The sequence below is a fragment of the Thunnus maccoyii genome, chromosome 22 (assembly GCF_910596095.1).
Source record: "Thunnus maccoyii chromosome 22, fThuMac1.1, whole genome shotgun sequence".
NCBI lineage: Eukaryota > Metazoa > Chordata > Actinopteri > Scombriformes > Scombridae > Thunnus > Thunnus maccoyii.
In genome coordinates, this window is record NC_056554.1 from 13,463,277 (window position 1) to 13,485,158 (window position 21,882).

At 37.7% G+C, this 21,882-nt stretch overlaps 1 protein-coding gene across 1 annotated transcript in view; it reads right to left on the reverse strand.

The window, feature by feature from the left end:
* zgc:194930 (uncharacterized protein LOC557813 homolog) overlaps positions 1-21,882 on the reverse strand; it is a 30,032-nt gene that overhangs the window by 6,772 nt on the left and 1,378 nt on the right. The window contains exon 2 of the mRNA XM_042401176.1: positions 1,708-1,760. Coding sequence (XP_042257110.1) covers positions 1,708-1,739 — 32 coding nt within the window. The 5' untranslated portion in view covers positions 1,740-1,760. The remainder of the gene's footprint in view (positions 1-1,707; positions 1,761-21,882) is intronic.

A 21,882-nucleotide genomic window follows, 5' to 3' on the forward strand; every position in this document is an offset into this window, starting at 1 on the left:
GAATCACAGCGTGCCCTTTCATTAATCCGCAATCAAAATCTCGTTTCCCTGCCCCGTTCTGTCTCTGTGTGCACCTCAAAAAGCACAGCGATGTCGGGCCCTGACAACGATGCCTTGTAGGCTTTTAATGAATAGTCCCGCAAAGAAATACAGTAACCAAGGGTGATGGCTATTGGCATATTGACTCACAGTTTGTACAAAGAGCCCACGTGAGGTTGGGAGTGCAGAGATATTATAAAGGGACCTCTCACTATCTGCATGAAACAAGACAAGAAATCATTATGTGGGCAAGGAGATATTTGAATTGGCACAGTGGACGTGCGTGCAGATAAGGAGATCTAAAGTGAGAGGTTGTTACTGAGAGGTTTTACACAATGCTCAGAGGTTTGGTATGATTACACATGCTGTAGATAAGGCAAGCAAATGCTGTAATGTATCTTAAATTCATACAAAAACACTGGGAGACAATTCAGGCGCCCACTGTATCTTTTTCTGTTATGTACAACAACTAAGAGGAGACACAAAAAAAAATAATGTACTGAAGAACTAAAAAAGGATCATGCTTGTGAGATTTAAAAAGTCTGAAAGGGTTTAGAAAGACATCTCACAAAAAACCCAATTATATTTAAATTTGAAGTTTGTCAAAGAAAAGAAAATAGCATAATTGAGCTAACTGACTGTGCAAACAAAACATTTATTGTTCTTAAGTAAAGAAACCTGATTTATTTCAAATTCAGGTATTTATTGATTCCAGACGATGATTACGTGGATAGGAAAGAAGAAATTTCTTAAAACAGAGACAAGACATTCTTTAAGAAGGTACTTAATTTACATGTAACCTTTGGCTTTTACAATTGTAATAACGACATTTTTTTCATTTTCCCACTCAAGGTGCCTTAGGGTCTTAAGTCAAAATGTCATAATTTACAGCTTTTCTCTGTTTTATATAATTATAAACCAAATTTTACAGATATAAAAACAAGAGACAGTATCTAGGTTTTCATCCAAATTTAACACATCTCCCAATTGAATTTCCAGAATTAAAAAAAAAAGAATGAAAAAATCTAATTAATGTGTGTTTATATCCACTGCCATTTTGCAAGTATTTGGAGTGGGTTCATCAAGATAAACAGCTGGTGGTGCTATTTCTCAGTTGGGGCCATTAAACCATTTCAGAAGAAGTGGGCACATTTAGATGACGAATTAAAAGCGCCAGTCAAACCTCAAACTGTTAAAAAATAACATAGAAAGCACGATACAAATATGACATTTCTGTTTCTTTTATGTTGTTTAGGGTCAAATGCTTCATGTGTTACAATTCACATTTATCACATTTGGCTTTTATTGATACACCGACTTTTCCACCTTAGCCAAGCGATAGTTTGTGTTTTTAGATAGATGGATGGAAACACACCTAATGTGAATGGCTATTAAAAAAGTCCATAGTATGAAAACTGCAAAAATGTGTGGACAGAACAATCTGAGCTGAGAAGGTGGTGGGAGAGTCACTCTTCGTCATTTATTTTTTGTAATTTGACTGAACTGAAATAAATGAAGTATCTAAGAACAAGTGTGTGTAAGACAGAAGGATGAGAACCAATATTCCCGAGAAAGATTGTGCGACACAGAAAAGAGAAGTGGCACCAGACAAAAAAAAACACAACAACAAGAAGAGGTAACGACTGCAGAGACAGAAACACTTCTCACCTTTTTATCATCCTGCAGCATTGGCACCCCATTTGGCCAGCTGTGTAGTGGAGCTGTGGAGGGACATTAACAAAGCAATTAATCTCACAAACACCCTTCTCTTGAACAGCACAGACAAAATCTAAAGTGGAAAAAAACCTCTCTGAAAATGTGCGCACGTCGTTTTCAGTTGGTGACATTTTCCTCGTCTCTCATCAAGGAAAGGTTACAGTTAGCTCGGCAGCCACTGCTCTGACATACACACACATATGCTTTGACAGAGTCAGAGACTGCTATTGATCGGACAGTTCACCACCTCTGACATGTGAGTGGTTTTTAAATGAGAGCTTTACCTCATCAGTCAAGTTTTGCTTTGCCCTTGGTCTCGACGGTGTTTGGACACGAGGATGAAAACTCTGTCTGCCTGAAGCGCCGATAAAGATGTTATTGCCATCCATCACTGTTGTGTGATTGGATGTGTGTGTTGTAGAGTGTGTATCTATGTCCAGGATGAGAGTGACCTTTTCTCTCCTGGTGGTGTGTTTCTCTAGGCTTTGGCATTTCATTGCCTGGGTAAATAATTAATCACTGAGTCTTGAATGGGTTTGTCTGCAAGCGAAGGAGACAGAGAGAACAACAGAGGTGGAGGACACAGTATCTCTTTGAGGGATAAAAGGAAGGATGTGTGCCCACGAGACAAACAGGTTCTAGTCTGAACCTTAACTCTTTGACCCTGTAGGTCTTTACTTTTGCCTTGAGTCGAAAAACAATGAGAACTGACTTGAAAAGTACAATTTGTGGGTAAAAATTTCTATCAGGGTGACATTGACGTGGATTCACATTGAAAACAGAGCATTATTTTATATTTTTCTTATCAAACTCCACATAAAGACCTAAACCAACAATGTGGTAGTTCGTCTCTTAGTACTTTCCGACTTCCCCACCACGTCTGTGCTCTCACGTCTTGGTTCCTACTGACAATCTTTAAATATACAGTATATACTCTTTTTCTGGGATTCCTGGGATTTCTATGCTTCAAGATAGTGTAAACAGGAAATCAGGTGCGTAGACAAAGAGAAAAAACAATCTCAAGAGAAAAGAGTGCAACAAAAAGTCGATTTATTAAGTCTTAATCAGGTAATATTCAACATGTCTTGGCATTTGTAACCATGAAAGTTTGATTTTTAAGACGGAATTATGGACAATTAATCACATGACGTTTATTCATATTTTCTGATGTTCTTTCACATTTGTTAGATTTGTTTTGATAATATATATATTAGTATAACAATTTCTCTTAAAAGTACAATATCTTTGAGGTGGACAAAACCACAATACCAACTATAAAGAATCATATGATCATCTGTTAAGTATATCCTCTTAACAGTTTTATGTCTATATATGAGCAACTTCATAGGGCTGATCTGACGTTGTTACTGTATGCAGGCATGTAGGGCTGCAACTAAAAATGATTTTTCAAATAATCGATTAACCATTTGCTCTGTGAAATGTTAAAAATGGTTTAAAAAGTGCAATTAGCCATTGCCCAGAGCCCATTATGATGCCTTCAATTTGCTTGTTTTGTCCGTCCAATAGTCCAGAATCTCAGGATATTCAACTGACTGTTATATATGCCAAAGAAAAGCAGCAAATGCTCACATTTAAGAAGCTGGAACCAGAGAATTTGGGGCATTTTTCTTTGAAAAATGACTGAAATGATTATCTAAATAGTTGCCTATTAATTTTGTGCTAATCGGCTAAGCAATTAATTGACTGATCATTGCAGCTGCACAAGCATGCAATGGATATGCATGCATGACAGCATTTTTTGGCAAGTTAATTCTGTGGTTTAAGAGACAGGAGCATTGTTTACACTAGAGATCTTTTGCACTTGATGCTCCACTTATTGAATACAATCAGGCTCTGATTCAGGATAGAGGTCTGCATATCTAATTAAACCATCTGTTGAACCATCTGCATACCTGAAGTTTCCAGATATTGAGCTCTGCTTTGTTTACCTAATCTAAAATATATATATTTTAGCGTGAAAAGTAAATTGAACTACTGTATACCTATGACAGTTGCATGGAAGCGTGTACAAGGTTTGGAGAAGGTGTTTTTGTTCCAGTACATATGATGTTCATCAAGGAACCTGTGACCCAGTGCAGCCGTGCAGCTTACTGGTGTGTTCTTTAATAGTGTTTTGCACCAGTGAAGGTCTATAGCAGAGGAATAACCTATATCAGACTATTTCCAACCTTTAAGAAAGAATTGTACCACGACTCCTGCAATCATTTTTCACCATTTCTATTCATTACCTTTGAAAATGTTCAAGATGCAGTGTAAGGCCAGGCAACTATGATGTAAGAGTGCAAAGTCCTTTGTGCAAAGTCCTTGAGGGACCAAGCTAAGAGGTCCAGGTGGGCTTTGCTTGGGGGATTGGCAAGAAAAATGCATGTGGGACCAGTGAATACGCTCTCGGCATGCTCCTTGTGTTAGCAACCATTTAAAAAAAGCAAACAGAACTGAAAAGGACCTGCTGAGTTACACAATAAGGACTCAACTCACTGCAAGCTGCCTTACAAGGCTATCAATCTAATCCTGTGAACAGGACCATCGCAGCTGGGTCACATTTTTTTGCATGAAAGGCTGTATTATTTGTGTGAAAGCAACAAAGCATGACTTTGCCATCCCAAGACATATCCCCCTAAAGGACTATTGCTGTGAGCCAGAGGTGGGTGTACAAAGTCAGAGTAGCATCGTCTTGTCTTTAAGAGCCCTCTATTCTCTGTCTTCTTCATACAAATGAACGCTTGTGATTTGAGGTGGGCTTGACAGGAACCTGGCTGAAACAAATCCCCACAACACGTCCATCTACATTTCTACTGGAACCTCCCAATACATTCACAGCTACTAAAAGCCACTAGGGTCCGCCATGCCAAATGTAATTCAGAGGCTGAGGTGAGTGGCAGAGAGGCCCAGCGGTTCAACAGGCTGCACTTTAAATAGAGGACCCTGTTTCACACACTGTTGCACTGCCAAGCACGCCCCCACCCCAGCTGAAGTGTCCCTTATCTTCCAGGAGGGGAGCAAGAGAGGACGTAATTTCCCAGCGAACATTAATGAAGCGCTGCATTAGTCCTCGCAGAGAGCTGAAGTCACTATAAACTGACTTTTAAAATTACTAGTCACATTCAAGCAGGTCAATAATCGTCTGACAAACTCCAACTCTCAATCCTCTGATCGCTCATGCTGCTGCTGCTGCTGCTGCTGCTGGATATGCTGATTTCTCCCTCCACTGCCACAAGCTTCCTCCTCCTGTTTTCTTGTTGTGCAGTGGTGGTATTTCTTGCCTTGTGCATTATGTATATTCCATATCTCGGTGATATGTGTCTGCTGCTTTCTGCTCTCTGTACCCTTGGGGGTCTTTTTAATGTGCTTTGCCTCCGAGTCGTGCAGGCTGCCCGGATTCGTTTGGGGAGGCTCCTAAAGCTCAGACTCTTCCTTGCCAAACACATCTGCATATCTATTTGTTGCAATGAATAGTCCTAAACCCTTTTGACATAACTGTCTCTGACTGAATTTTTATGAATTAATTATGAGTATGAATAAGTTTAGTTCCTTGTTGGCACCTTGTTCTGACTATATTAAAACACATTGACAGTACCTGGATTATTAAGTATTTTGACAGTGGAGTAATTAAGCAATAACTTACTTCAAGTGAATCCAGTTACTCACTCTACAGTCTTTTTTTCTTAAATAAAATGACCAATAAGGGTAATATGAGCATTGTAAACACATTTAAATTAAAACTGCTTTAATTATAATTTAATTTCTGAGCTTATTTTTATATTACACACATAAAACATGATTCTCTTGGCTTCCTGTAAATGGTGCATGCTGGTTGCTGTTTAACTTACACCAGCCAACAAAATACTTAAAGCTCCTCTAATCAATATTTTTATATAAACAAAGCATCAAATGACCACATATAATGTGAAAGGGGTCACATGTATGAAAAAACCCACAGAAAATTATTGACTATGTAGTTTCTGTTACCTCTACAGAGCATTTCAGTGTCTTTCAGCATGTTGTTATAGTTTTACGGCCTGCAATTTTACTATGTTGATTCACCCTCCCTGCTCTCAATGGGATCATTACTAGATGCAACAGGCAGCTGTTTTCAGTGGCAAAGCTCTGATAAACAAATGCTGCTTGCAAAGCACCAAATAGCAGACAAAGTTAGCGACTAGCCGGTAAACAAAATGATGTAGTTAGCTGCTGAAGAGCCAGATATTTTTTTCTCAGGAGATGATTAAGAGCAAAGCAGAGCTAAAAGTGGCCTGAAACAAGACTCCAAATGAAGGTTAATGTCTCTCTGTGTAAGCTCAATGTCTAAATAAATTACTGTTTGCTAACATGGCAACTCACTGTAATACAATATGTCAATGGTGTGTTTACAGCTTGTTCCCCAAGTGGCCAAAAATCAATTAATGCAGCTTTAAGCTCACGTTAGTCGGTTGATGATGAATGAGGTGGGTTTTGAGCTGCTCATTGCCCTCATTTTCCCTGCACCCAAAGTGCTGTTGAATATTAAACCACTTTATTTACTGATTCCTCATCCGTCTAATCCCTCAGAGGCATTGTTGACTTGCGTCTGTTGTTTTAGTGTAATGATGGGCAGGCTATTCTCTTAGTTCCATATTTCCCATAGATCCTATTCTGATATGCAAATTGATTATTCAACTAAATAAACTACTACTTAATAATGCTTTTTCTCTCTATAAAAACATCTGCAAAAGCCACACAGTGCATAGAGGATGGTCAAAAGAGTGCATATTATGTGTGAGCATAATATACTTTATAAGGGATGAAAAAAGATGGGTTTTGCAGGGCAGCATTTGGCTCTATCTAGCTTATCAAATTGTCTAGTAATCACACCAGTGAATCTAATTTTCTGCTAGAACCACAACAAAGAAATAATATAAGCACGAACCAACAAGTGTCAAAGAGAGGATGGCACAAGATGATCTTTTTTAAAAGAATATTCAGCCCTCAAGTCAAGCTCATGACTTTCCCTCTCATGTCTCAAATCATGGGAGTTTAACAAGCTTTGGAAAGGCTGAAAAATCGTAAAGCTTTTTTTAGATGAGTATTACAGTAGTCCACTCTCCCTTTCCAGCTTACGTAAGTCTGTCATATGAATCCACTGTATACATAAGAGAAGGTGATGGAAGTTACATAAAAGTGTAGTTTTCCTGAAACCATTTCACGCGTGCTTAAACAGATGTTTTAAAAGATAGAAACTGAAGACATTCTTATTTTGTACCACAAGAAATACATAAAATATTCTTGTATGTAAGGTGCACATGTGTTTTGGAGTGTTGTGGCTGACATGCAACATCCAGTAAGAGGACATTATCAGACAGGCCGACTGACGGCTGTCTGACTGGGTCGGAAAAAGCTGGTTTGCATTGGAATGGAGTCGGGTTACAAATTTGCAAGGCAAAAATTGGCTCTGGGTTGACTGAGTGCTGACAATGTGATTGCAGTGTTACCTGCCTCCGGCTAACCATTCTGCTGCTGGTCAGCAGAAACAGCTCCCAGTCAGAGGGGAACTAGTCCTGGAGGGGAAAAATGACAGAGCGCCATCTTAGCCCTGGCAGCTACCAATGCTCCTCCGAGCAAAAGAGGCCTATGAGTAACTAGCTGGTAACTTAGCAGCATTAGCATTCAAACTCAAAGAACTCTCTGCTTGAGGAAAATGACAAGACAAACATGAGGCGGGATGATATATGTTCTAGCTCCAGTGTGTCTAAATGTAGCTGTTATCTTTGACACACTGTGTGTGCACAGTAAATAGCTTTAGATACACATAGAGAAGTGGAAAAAACAGGTATCTGCATGCTAGTGCAGTGACCATGAAGGAATTCTCATCACTACTATGTGTTATAAGATTAATCTTTAGTAAAGTACATCTACAAGTATTTCAAAGTTCTGCATCAGACTAAAAAGTGAGACCAAAACCCCACCTATACCTACGTCTTTAATACCTGACTCGACTGGTAAATTTGAGACAAAAAGCAATATTTTTCTTCATTTCGTTCATTACTGACCTTTAGTTTGCAAGGTTAATGCGATGTACTGGCTAAATTCTTTTGCTCTTGCTAGAGCTGTGGTTCAAAAGCATTTTATCAAATCTGCATCCAGCAATGAATCTGCTCCTCAAATTTAAAATCCTTGCGATGCATTTATCAAATAACTGAAATTCAAACGTTCTGTTAGATTTTCTTGGCCGAGAAGGCAGAAATGCTGCAGTTTCAAGGCTGCAAAATAAAAACGTATAGTCACAACCTGAAAATGAACAAACAAAGACATGAAATGCTCATTAAATAAAAAAAAAAAGAAAATAGTGATGTTGCCTTGATCAGCTAAATTATTTCTCTAGACACATCATACACATCACTGTAGGTCAGTGTCAGGTGTAATATACAGTATATTGTGTAATCATATATATTGTGATGTATATCAAGTAGGTCCAACCAAATTATAAAAGTTTCTTTGAGTAGTTCGCCGTTTTCAACTCTCATTCGTGAAACAGCCACTGTATTATGTGTTTATTATGGGTCATCATGTATGCCTAGTAATAATGGTAGTAGGTATCTGATATGACTCGTTTTGGTTCATTCGAGTGGCAGGAATATTCATGTGCAGATTATAAAATCAAATCCAATGTGTAGCCCTCACATGCACAGGAAAAAAATGAAGTACGTTTTAAGTTTCTTGATAGAGAAGGATCTGGGCTCAGCCCCTGATGGTCAACAGTCCAGCCAACGCCCCTGCTTGCTACCTGAGTGTTTCTTCATTGCTCTTTGCTAATTCAAAAGAAAAAAAAAACAGGAGGAGAGATGAAAGGTTTGATAAAAGATCTGTCGACATCAGAGCTCAACGAATCTGTGTATTTTGCCGACTGGAAGCCAGATCCAAACTGGAAACATGTATTGTAACCCATTCCTAGCTCTTCCTATTACATATCTACTTGAAATACATCATGCATGGACACAGACGACTGGCACTAATTTCTTAATAAATTATGATTTGAGAATAACAAAACCACAACCCAAAGCTATGTGGGTCATAGTGCAGCGATCTGGAACCAAGCTTGCATTGTAATAATTTATACTATGTAATAAGATAAGAAAAGATAAGATATACTTTAATGTCCCTGTAGGGAAATTCTGTCCTGTGGTTGCACAGAAAATGAAATAAAGTCATACATACTGCATTGTAAAAGAAAAAACAAATAAATAAAAAGTCACCATCTTAACAGCCCATGGCTTCTGTACACATACACAGTTTGTATGTACACATATGTAACAGTTTGCCTGTAAACATAAACACATACACACCTACTGATAATGGCGACATATTGCACAACCCTCTGGACCAACATCTACATTACTTGTTAGTGTTAAGAAGCTTAATGGACATTAGGCAGGAATGAATGTTCACAACGGTTCAGTCTGCTCTTGGGAACCATCAATCTTCTACCAGAAGGTAAAAGCTGGAACTCTGGGTGGAGTTGGATCAATAGTATAGTACTATAGTTAAAAAAAATAGTTCCCTGACCATCTACGACATTAAAATCCTGAACACATTTAGGGCTGCAACTAATGTTTACTGTCATTATCAATTATCTATTGTTTTGTCTATGAAATATCAGAGAATTTCTCAGAACTAATGGTGACATCATAAAATGTCTTGTTTATCCGATCGACACCGATCAACAGTCAAAATCTAAAGATATTTAGTTCACTATCATGTATGATAGCATTATTGCTTATTTCATTATATATATCTGCAAAATAGTTGCAGATTTATTTTCTGTCAACTGACTAATTGATTAATAGACTAATCGTTGCAGCTCTAAACACAGTAATGCATAAATAATAATTGAATGATGCAACTTGCGTATGTTTTGCTATAACGATTTTTAATGCAGGACTTTTGCTTGTAGTGGGGTTAAATTAGTGTTTTTTTAACCTCTATAATTGCTGCATATTTTGTTATTGTTGTATTTAAGGTTAGAACGAAAAAGGCAGATTGTAACAGTAAGTATTGAAGCAGATTTGTGACAAACTGAGAGCCAAGCAAACCTGTCAGTAATGAGCATTTTCTCTCTGCCTGTGAAGCCTCCCACAGACATTAGAGTAACCAGCTGACTCAGATTCACATCAGTACATCCAAATGACCAATCATGTTGTTCCCCTGGAGACTTTCCAAAGTCATAATGAGGTCAAGAATTCAATCTGTGCATCAAATGACTATCATTCATTCAGATATTGTCCATTGTTGGCTGGCAATAACAGTGCTTTATCTGCTCCCTGTGCCATTCAATATATCATATATTGCTCCTGTTTTTTATGATGGGGAAGATCGTAGGACGATTACTGAAGGGGAGAGATATTTCAGAGCTGGCAGTTTGGCCAGGCTCCCATTTTTTCGCTTTCTGAGTTTTCTTCAAAGGAAATTGAAACATTTCATCTTGGAGAAACAGGCGCAATAAAAGTGAGATTGCTGTATCGTGTCCCCTAAATGTGGACTGGATTGAAATCCAGGGGATACCCATGGAATTGGCAGTCGGGGTCACATTTGAACGATTGCTGCTGGTGGAAAATTTCATCCGGAAAGATAAGGCTTAAAATAAGGCGTCCTCTGGAAAGTGTCCAGTTGAAATCGATTTCACCTGTTTTGAATTTAGTTTGCAAAAAGGAGTCACTGTGCGTAGATGGAGTGGCTATTTTCATAATAACACTAAATGAAGGATTTCATTACCAGAGTGGATGATCTAACAATTGAAAAAGAGAGTCCTGCTCTTTGAAATGAGGGCAAAATTAGAAAAGGATAGAACTATTATGTATGAAGTCCTATTTTAAAGGATAGTGGGTACCTTATCTCCTCAGTGGATAATATGATTACCTTTTTTAAGACTGGATCACTTCTATATTTAGTGAAACTGCATAATGGTTTTCTTGAATGGATACATGATTAGCAGCTTAAGTCTGCAATTACAGTTGAGGTTTGATTGTATTTTAGTGAATCTGAATACTTTCAAATCCCTTGTTGAATCTTAATTAGGTTTAACTTTAAACAAAGATACAATTGAGACACACAGTTAACATCAGAGAGTTGGTTAGTGGAGGTGGTAAGCACTCTGCTTGATGTAGTTATTATATGACTGTTTACTTGTTAAACATGTGGCGTTTGCTGTGTTATGTAGCCCTACTGCTTGCTTTCCTGAAAGCTGAATGAGCCTAATAACATATTATTATATTATTGTGCTGAAAACGAGCATTTGAAATGTTGGTTGAATTCTGAAATAACATGTGTAACCTATCTATTGTTATAATAAAATAATGATACAACATGCATGGAAATTTAACTCACAGAATCCCCTGAAATTGATGCAAAACGATTGGCTAGATAATTTTTGTGAGAAGAGTCGCCATTTTTTCGGTCTTCAACAAAAAACACAGGCAATGTGATGTTTCTTTTTTCACACAAACAATTATTGGCTGAGTATAGATACCAGCTTGCAGAGAGCACATAGATAACAGACAAAAGTTTTCATCTTAGGTATTACAGGATAAACATTAATTGGCTTCAGCTGATATTATTTGACACCAGCTATGTTTTTTTAATTTCAACTAACAAAAGCGATGGTAAGAGGTGAAATAATGCTTGATAAGAGGTTTTTTAGCATTTTTAGCTTAACAACTACAGGTATTTTTTTCCATTTTGAAATGGGAACGATTCCAAGACCAAAACTCTTTTGGCCTGATGATAGTGCAAGATGAAAAGTCATTAGAATTTATCCTCTAGGCATCTTGAATATCTGTAGCAAATGTCACAGCAATCCATACAGTTGTCAAGATATTACACTAGTGGCAGCAACCTCATGCTGCAACTATTGAAAAGTCAGTGGATCACTAAATCAGTAGGATGCATACAAAATTTCATGACAATCCATCCAGCTTGTTGTTGACACATTTCAGTCTGGACCAACCAAAAGACATTATATCACCCATAGAACTACATATGTAAGCGTAACATGGAAATATACAAATACATTTGTTGTTGTAAAAGTGCTATTCACTGTAGTGATTTGATCTCCAGCCTCTCAAACCACCGCAAAACACAAAAACACACCGTCATGTCCTTGAACATCTTGTCTTCCCTCAGTCTAGCATATCTGATACCAGCTGTTTTTGTTGTGCCCTTGGACGACTGAAATCTATCCACAGTCTTTTTTGTATAACTGTGGGTTTGAGTTGCTGGTCCAAACACTGCGCATATCAACATTATGAAACCAAATACAGCTAGATGAGCATCTAACTAAAATAGAAGGAGTCTCAGTATGTATGTATGCATGTCTGTTCTCATTTTCTCGACAACCGTTCATCCGATCGACTTCACACTTGGCAGGTTTGTCGCTGAGGTCCCAAGGAAGTGCAGTGTCGAGTGAGAAGTTCTCGAGAAAGCTGCAAGCAGTAAAGTTTTCAGCACAGTTAGTCATAAACTTTGAATCGCTGCTTCTGCTTCTTCACTTCCCGCCGAGCAGAAACATGAACAGCGCCACTCTGCCATTGAAACCCACGTTGTGGTCGGAGGGGGGGATTACACCTGTAGTGATAAGGACTACCATCTAAAATGAAGTGAAGTTGTTTGGATGAGCGGTTTTCGAGAAAGCTGCAAGCAGCAATACCAGAGACCAAGCAATTGGCCCGCTCCGAACAGATATGTTTTTTAATGGGCACTAGTCAGAGACAAAAATAGAGAGCTTGAATGACAGTAGAGCCCTGCTAGTAGACCACTAAAATCCCATAGCGCCTATTCGCTGGCAGTAATTAAATGCTCAATCAGAGAGTTGTTGCTGGAGGTGCAGATATGAATATTTGTCCAGGGGGTCCCTAGTGAACTTTTCAGCAAAGGGGCTGAGTCTTTCACAGACAAGAGTTTGCTGTTGCTACATCACTCCGTCACATGATGGATCTCTGAAAAGGCCAGCTTATGTAAGCCGTACGCTACATTATAAAGCCATAAATTAAATCTTGACAACTAGCCTGGGCCGTTTAGAGTATGTATGTTATGTGTTTTGTGTGTTTGAAGGGACAGCGAGAAGGGAGATCAAGTTCATGTGGGTGACATGGGAAGGGTGTGGTGGGTGTGGTGAAAGTGGGCTAACTGGTCCGACATCCATCTCGCTTGTCTGTTTTTTCTGTCTTGTTTCTTGGTCTTTATCTTTTTTTTCCATCAGCGTTTGTCACATCTGCTTTCTTGAAATTTGAACTTTCAAATCATGTGCTGTCAGAGACGATGTCAGCAGAAATATGGAGGGAACTCACTGTGCTACTATGTGTACAGTATAAACTTTACAGTATAAAATCCCGAATTATTGTTCTTTTCATTGTCCTTGTATTAAGTTCTTCATCCCCTTCCTCTACTTTCCCACATCGCCAATATTCTTATTGATGTTTTAAACTTTTTATAAATACTCATCTTCTCTCAAAAGTAAAGATGTCAATGATTTATTATTATTTAATTGCTGTTAATAATTCAACCTATTAAAAAAAATATTAACTGATAATGCAAAAGACGAGGGACATGCGGTGTAACTGTCAGAAAATGTTGGGTAGATATTTATTGGACAACGTTATGGGTATTTTGTTGATAACGATTAATCAAATTCATCAATTGTTAATGATTAATCAATTTTAGTTTTTTAACATGGCCGACTATCTAAGAAAAACGCTTAAAAATTGCATCCCGATTCAAAAGGCTCTAAACCCACTCTTTCCTCACAAGCTATTAGGAGCCAGAGATGCTTTAATGAATTGGGAAAAAAATTATAATCAACTTGATCTGCAACTTTCAGTTTGGTGCTATTAATTTTAAAAAATGCAAAAAAAATAGGCAGAGGAAAACAAATAAATATCACTCCGACAGAACTCTTGAGAATCAATCTAGAGCTGAAAGGATTAATTGATTAGTCAATCAAAACCAACTGATTATGAGGCAAAAATTCCAAACACTTGCTACTTCCAGCGTCTTCTGTTTTATATCATTATAAAATGAATCTTGGGGTTTTGTACTGTTGGTCAGACAAAACATTTAGAGATGTCACCTTGGGCTCTGGAAAAATAAGTAAGTTAAAGTTTAAGTTAAGTTATAAGTTAGGTTTCAGCACTAGACCTGCTCATCATTGCTGTCCAACTTATTTCCTGAGCAAAAACAGAATACTTAATGATTTCTTTTTGAATTTTGTGTTTCTACACTGTAAGAAAATGTATCAAGCAAAATTTCAGCAGCTGCTTCATGCCGCAAATTTTCCCATCATGTTTTCCAAAAACAGCAGACTGTTGTTGCTGATTGTGAGATATAAGATTTAACAAATTATTTTTGAAATAACCTATAAAGGGTCAACATAAAAAGGTCAGTATTCTTCAACTGAAGTCACATTTTACCTACATTGGAATCAGAGTGTCTTTGTCTAGGGCTACAACTAATGATTATTTTCATGATCAATTAATCTGCCAATTACTTTCTCGGTTAATCGTTTGGTCTATAAAATGGCAGAAAAATAACTGTTACAATTTCCATGAGTCAAAGGTGATTTCTTCAAATGTCTTGTTGTGTCCGACCAACAGTCCAAAACTCAAAAATATTCAGTTTACTATCACATATGACAAAGAAAAACATTAAATCATCACATTTGAGAAGTTGAAAACAGCAAATTTTGGGCGAGTAAAAACCCTATGTGGCATCCCTATCATGAACAACTAGTCAGAAATGAGTTTTTTCATTCCTTCTACCAAGATTTAGTTTCCAAAACTAATAGCAACTAAACATGCAGATACACATTCAGACCTGTCATTTTGAAATCTATTAATTAACATCTCATGTCATCTGCATGACAAATAAGAACAAAGGTCTTAATGTAGCTTTATTTATGGATCAATTTAATGTAATCTGCATTCAATCCCGTGTTATTTAGGTGCAACTGGCTTTTATCTCACATACAGCATGTTCAGGAACATAAAGGTAGTCCCCAAGCAATGACGGAAAATAAGCAATAATTGACAGCATTTCCGTGTAGTCATCAGCGGCCGGTGTGAACCTCTGCATTTCTCCAATGAAAGAGAACTGCAGGATTTGATAAGGTGGTCAATTTAGGCCTCTTATCAGCTCTGAGGCTTTTAAAATCCAGCTGAAATGTCAATACACTATTTTAAAGTCGGTGCAGCGACCAAAAAAAAAAGAAAATAGAATTATGCTGTCTCACTGCTGCTTTATCCTGCTTTTAATAACCTGCATGTACAGTAGGTGAGATAACCTCCCACGCCTGATAACACTTCCCATAAAAGACCTCGAGCCATTCATCCGAGTGACGTTTACTGTCTAACTTTTTAAATTATAGCTCACACAAAGAGCCCTGAACTACTGTTAATAATAATAATAATAATAATAATAATAATAATAATAAACTTATTTTATATTTTATTTTAATTTCTAGAACACCTTTCAAAACACAGTTACAAATTGCTTTACAAAAAAAACCACATTTAAAACAGAGAAATTAAAATGAACTAAAAGCTATAAAAAATAAACACATAAAAGCAGGCAGCTCAGGTAAAATTAGGAAATGCTTTCAGATAAAAGTATGTTTTAAGGTTTTAAGAAGAGACTTGAAAGAGGACACTGACTCTTACAGCCTTATTTCTTTGGGGAGGTCGTTCCAGAGCCTCGGCTAGCAAAGGCTCTATCCCCTTTAGTTTTCAGCCTGGACTCTGGAAGAGACAGAAGACTTCTGCTTGAGGATTTCAAACCACAAAAAGTTTCATAAGGGATTAAAAGGCCATGAAGAGCTTAAAGGTAATCAATAAGATCTTAAATTTAATCCTAACATAAACAGGTTGCCAAAGTTAAGAGGCTAAAACAGGTGTGATGTGATCGTACATCTTAGTTCTGGTTAAAAGCCTGGCAGCTGAGTTCTGCATCTCTAAACTTTAATATATTTTTGCAATATTTCTGAGGTGATAAAAACATGATTGGCCAAGCTTTGTAATATTTTGCTCAAAACATAAACTGCTATCACACAGGACACTAGGAGTACATCTGAAGACTCTTAATTGCATCCATGTTTCCCTCACTTGCGTCTTGGAAACCATGCAGGGAGAGAAGATATGAAGAATTATGTTTTTAGAGAAATGAAATGTCCTTTCCTCTGAAGTGTCACGAGAAGCGACGTTCTTCTCTGATGACAGCAGCAGCTGATCACAGCTGGATCAGCTGTCAGTCGGTTTTAACAGCTGTAGCGACTTCTGATGGAGTTTGTGTCTGCACACATGTGCACTGTGCTAATACTAATAAAGACACAAAGAAATCATTGCCAGAGCAGCTGTTTTCTCTCTGCAGCCTGTTACCTGTTTAACAAACACCTGCACATGAATAAAAACCTGCATTCTGTATTTATACTGTGTACTGTGTCTTGCTCAGGGGCGCAAGAACCATTTCTACTGGCAGAATGTGTTGTAAATGTATTATTTATTCATTATTTGTGTCTGTATTTATTAATATTCTGATTGTGAAGTCATTATTTAATAACCCAGAATATGGTTAGGGTGTCTTTTGAACACTGGAAATTATTTATTAGGCTAAATGTTTCAGGGAAAGTGGAATTATGTAACTCATATCAAACCCGATGCTCCGGGATTTTCAGTCTCACATGTAACTGAATGGAAATGGTGATAAATTATGTGAAATATAAATGTGTTTAAAATGTGTTTCTTGCTAACAGACAGTCTCTCTCTGACTTTAATTTTATCCATAATAAGAGTTAATGGGGGAATTAACAGATCTTGAAAAGAAAAATCTCTCTAATAAATAAAGTTGTTTATGGTTCTTTTGTTGATCAGACCTACAGTTAACAGATTTTTAACGAGATGGTGAATCAGCAAACAAATAAAATACAGGGAGTGATACATTTGAGTTTTATCTGTAATCTGTCTCTGCATGTTGTGATGTATCAGATCAGTCCAATCAGCTGCAGCATCCGATCAATAACTGCTTTCCAATCCAAGGAGGCATGTCGGTCAGTAAAAGGCTTCTGTGAAGGCTACTCTCTTGTATCCTTGCTCATGGCCCCTCAGGAATCCATCCTTGCTCCTCGCTCCTCGCTCCTCAGAACAGGAATAACACAGCCTTCAAAATGGCGTACCGGAACGACTTCCGGTTCGAGCGAGAAGCGAGGAGCGAGGAAAGATCAAATACAAGACTTGAGATGTACCCCAAGATTTCTTGCAACAGGCTTTATCTGTTGTGACAGGTAACCAGTAGATGGCAGTATTTGTTTGGTGATATTCTGGGACCAAATAACAAAGATTTCTGTTTTATTAGAACTGAGCTGAAGAAAATTTATCAACAGTTTTTTTTATATATCGATCAGGCAATCCTGTAGAGAACTCAGCATCCTGAGGTCAGTAAGTTTAACAGGGAGGTACAATGGTGTATCATCTGCATAACAAAAAGAGATACCACGTCTACAGATGACATCACCCAAGAGGACCATATATAGGGAGAGCAAAATTGGTCCAAGAATTGACCCTTGAGGCACACCATACTTGATATGGGAAGATGACAACAAGAAGTTGTTGCCAGAGACACAAAACTTCCTATTTGACAAATGATGAGAACCAGTCTAAATAGTACCAGATATGCCCACCCAGTGCCTCTATGTCTATGTAAAAGAATGCCATGATCAATTGTGTTGAATTCTGCACTTAAGTCAAGCAGCACAAGAAATAAACACATGCATGTGTCTGCATTTTTTAAAAGGTCCTTAGTGACTTTGAGAAGGGTTGTATCAGTGCTGTGATACTGATGGAAACCTGATTGAAACTTTTCAAAGATACTATGGTTTTCCACAGCGATAAGAAGCTGCTTTGAAACATTTGAACACATCAAGAATCTTAGAAATTATAAGGCAGTTAAGAAATCTGCCGAAGGTTATCTAGGAGAGTAGGATCAAGCCCATGTTCTTTTTAGAAGTAGTTGAACACAAGCAGTTTTAAAGTAATCTGGGACATAGCAAGCTGTTCAAAATAGAAAGCAAATGGGGCCCAATACATTCCACTTCTTCAAATAAAAAATTAGTTGGAATTATGTCAAGAGGGCTGGAGGATACTCTCATATGAGACATGATTTTTAGAAGTTCAGGCAGAGTAATAGGGGAAAGATAGCATCCCGGTATCCCGGTGCAGGTGTTCAACATCTAAAATGGTAGAATTGGGGGCAATACTAAGTCTTATCGACTCCACCTTTCCAACAAAGTGCAATAAAAACTTTTCACAGTCAGCATCACAATTAGCAGACGTGCAAGGAGAGGCTGAGTTTACTTACTGATAAGATAAGATAAAAATCTGGGGTTGTGCTGATGGGCAGAAATAAGTTCAGAAAAATAGCATGTTCTTGCATCTTTTAGCATCCTATTATAAAGGAGTAATAACTCTTTCATAGCCACAAAATGGACCTGGACACCTGATTTCTTCCATCCACATTCTGCTTTTCTGCATTTCCTTTTACAACTTTGAGTACTGTCATTTAACCAGGGCTGTTTTCTAGTTTTTGAGTTAGATCCTGTCTTCAAAGGAGTTATGACATCTAAGGTTGAGGAACACAGAGAATTAAAAGAATTAACCATATCATTGGTGTAGGAGAAACCAGGAAACATATTGCCAGGGGAATTAAACAGAATTTAGAGGCACTATGCTCATTAAAGACATGAGTATACTTAGGGCGTGACAAGACAGTACTAGCAGCCTGTAATTCACAGTTAAAAGCAATGCATTGGTGATGAGATACAAACATGTCCATGATTTCCACAGATGATATTCTCAGACCAGACTAAAGACAAGGTCTAGAGTGTGGCCACAGTTATGAGTTTGGTATGAGACAAATGTTGTTGAAAGTTAAAAGATTTAGTGATATTTAAAAAATCAGTAGCAAGGACAGTAGAGGACTTATCAATGTGAATATTAAAATCACCACAAAGAACAATGCTATCATAAATTAAAACAAGACTGGATAAAAATTCAGGAAGCTCCATCAAAAAGGAGCACTTCAAAGGAAGAAAAATCATTACAAGCTATTAGGTTACATTTGAAAAAGCTTCCTATAGACAGTAACAAGGCCACCATCATGAACACAATCCCTCGGTCAGCTAAAACGTCATAATCTGGAGGGCACAATTCAGATCAAGCTGACTGTGATCACTAGATTGTAACCAGAATTCTGTTAAACACATAAAATCTGAATCAGCAGAAGAGATAAAAAAAATAATTTAAAACATATGTCTAATAAGACAACAAACAAAACCCCAGCTCCAGTTTTAACTCCAGTTCTAACTCAGGACTGTTTAAGATGGCTCTTCTCAATACTGGAGCTGGGGTTTTGTTTCGGATCCTTATTAAATGATTAATATTGCTGCGTAATATGTGCCTGTTTCGTTTGACAGACCTATGTCTAATTATTACAGGAACCTTACAAATACGTGAAACAGCACTAGAAGGATCTGGACTCACCCAGTATCAGTTATTCTTGCAGGACCTCAGTGCAAGTTCCATATTAAAAGCCATTAGATGAGACCCAAATCTGTTTGCATCTGAAAAGAGTGTGTCTGTAAAATGTGGCTATAAAATGTTTTAAATTAATAAAACCGTTTTAAAATCACTAATTAAAATTGGCTAAGAGCTTCAGTTGGAGGCGGAAGTGGAAATGAAATTGTTAAATATCTGTTATGAAACAAAAACAACAAAAAAGGACTCTACAACTTTAGATTTGACAAATGTGCTTGACGAGCTGACCTTGACTTGACTGATTTGAATAAGGCAGGTGCAATTAGGCAAGTGTACCCATGGCAACCAATTTATATGAAGTCAGCCCTTGTTAAGGGATGATTTACAGCAGCATTAATTTGTTGGTCCTGATCTGCTGGTCCAGTAAGAAATGTCTGAAATATCAAAATACCTCCTCTGATTTCAGATGATATCATACAGCTAAGTGTGTGTGTGTTTCCGTGTGTGTAATATTATGTGTTGTGTCCAAACATCATCTTCAGATGGCCTTGGGCAGCAGTCTGATGAAAACGAGTCCTGTCTCCTCTCTATTACCTAACAGCCCACACTTATCAATAGCGCTCCCCTCCTCACTCGCGCTCTCGCACTGCAAACAGACCTGCTGCTGTTTTTTCACACGTGGATCCTGACCCAGGAGCTCCAAATTGTACTTTAGTAAGTAAACAAGTCTACGAGCCGACGAGCCAAAGAGCAGTAAAGGTTTTAAATGATATAGAACCAGTGACGCCGGGGTGAATAATAAACTACATCTCCAAGTTGATCTGTACCATGCAAACAACCACTGTATCTATAGTTTGTTTCCTAAAGGACGATATTTTCACATATCTTTGGTTGGATAATATGAATTTACATAAGGAAAGGTGGACTAACTTTTCTTAGAGTTACAACTGATTATTTTATATCTACTTTTATCTGATGGATGTCTAAAGATCGAAAAATGGTCAATAAATTGAAAATATGTGATGAACAGTGTGTGGAATTCATTGTTTTCTTTCCATATCTAGTAATATATCTATTTCTATTTTATTAATGGATTAACTGTTGATGTTAAAACATCAGAAAAAAACAAGGTGACGTCTTGAAATTTTCCATCCATCCATCTCGTCCTAAACTGAATTAGTTAGTCTGTCTCAATGGAGGTAAACAGGCAACCATTTGTGTTTGTGGAACATGAACCAGCATTTTTTTGGCATTGGTACTCAATAAATTATGAATTTATTAATTTGTTATAATCTTTGGAAATTGTCTCTATTTGTCAATTATTGACAAATTTACTTATCTTGTGAGGCAGCTGGATTCGTGAGATCATGAGACCATGCAGGAATCCATTTTATGCACTTGTATCCGAAGCACCAGTGGTTCGGACCAAATCAGCTTCCTATGAGGATTCTTGCATGATTTTGTGATCTCGCAAAACAAGCTGCCTCGCAAATTAAGAAGATGATAGACAGATGGTTCATCCAATCACCTGCCAAGTATTTTTTTGAAAGTGCCTCTCCTTTTCCAAACAGTTGCCAAGGAACGATGGTTCTGTGTAACACACCATCTGGCGCGTAAGGTTACAAATTTACCTGTAAAAATTGGAATAACTGGAGTCCGTCTTTGCTTTTATGAACAAAAAGTAAAACAGTGTTTTTTAAAAAATGAACAAAGGTGATTTTTGGAGTCAAGGGCCTCAAACATACAAAGAAGAAAAGATGGAAAGAGCCAAGGCATCCTCAGTCCTGACTGTAATAACATATATACTCAGTGTATCTAATGCATCGGTGTGATCCATGTAATATTAAAGGCTTTTTATTATACTCAAGACTTCCTTGAGTTTTTGGACTCCTTTGTTGATTAAAATGATATAAGTTTTTAATGGAATATGGTTTCCTTTACTATTCCACAACAACACATCCTTAACTTAAAAACAGTACATCTGTACAATCAGACCATAATGAAAATAACAGCACGGAGCTCCATTCTCATGTCTATATCCTGTTTTAGGTTTAGTCACCAGCCCTAGTGCAAAGCAAACTACACACTGAGCAAACAGTATTTGCATGTACTTTTAATGGCTTGTTTTGTCTAATAAGCTGAACTAAGCACATGGGTGGCGTCAGCTACTGAAGGTAAGAAAATAGATTTTACAAGCCACAGCATAGTATCTTGTGTAAATGTCATGATGCTGTAAATCTCACTCGCCCGCAGCTAAAAAAACACAACACTTCATGAGGTTTTAAGAGACACATTAATAGCTGCTCGCACACAACTGTTAACTACTGTAAAGAATTTTGTACATGACAAACAACAGTCACGACCGGTTTGTGCTCAGACAGAAGTTTGACTGACCCCCAGTTCACATGTTTGATGTGCAAACAAAGCCCAAGGCCGTGTGCATGGGTTCTGGTTAACTGATTCAAGACCACTCCTCCTTCTCCTCCAATGTCCCCAATAACAGCGTCCATTCACTCATTAACCTCACCTGCCCATGGGCAGTCTGTTCAGGGTGAGAGAGAAA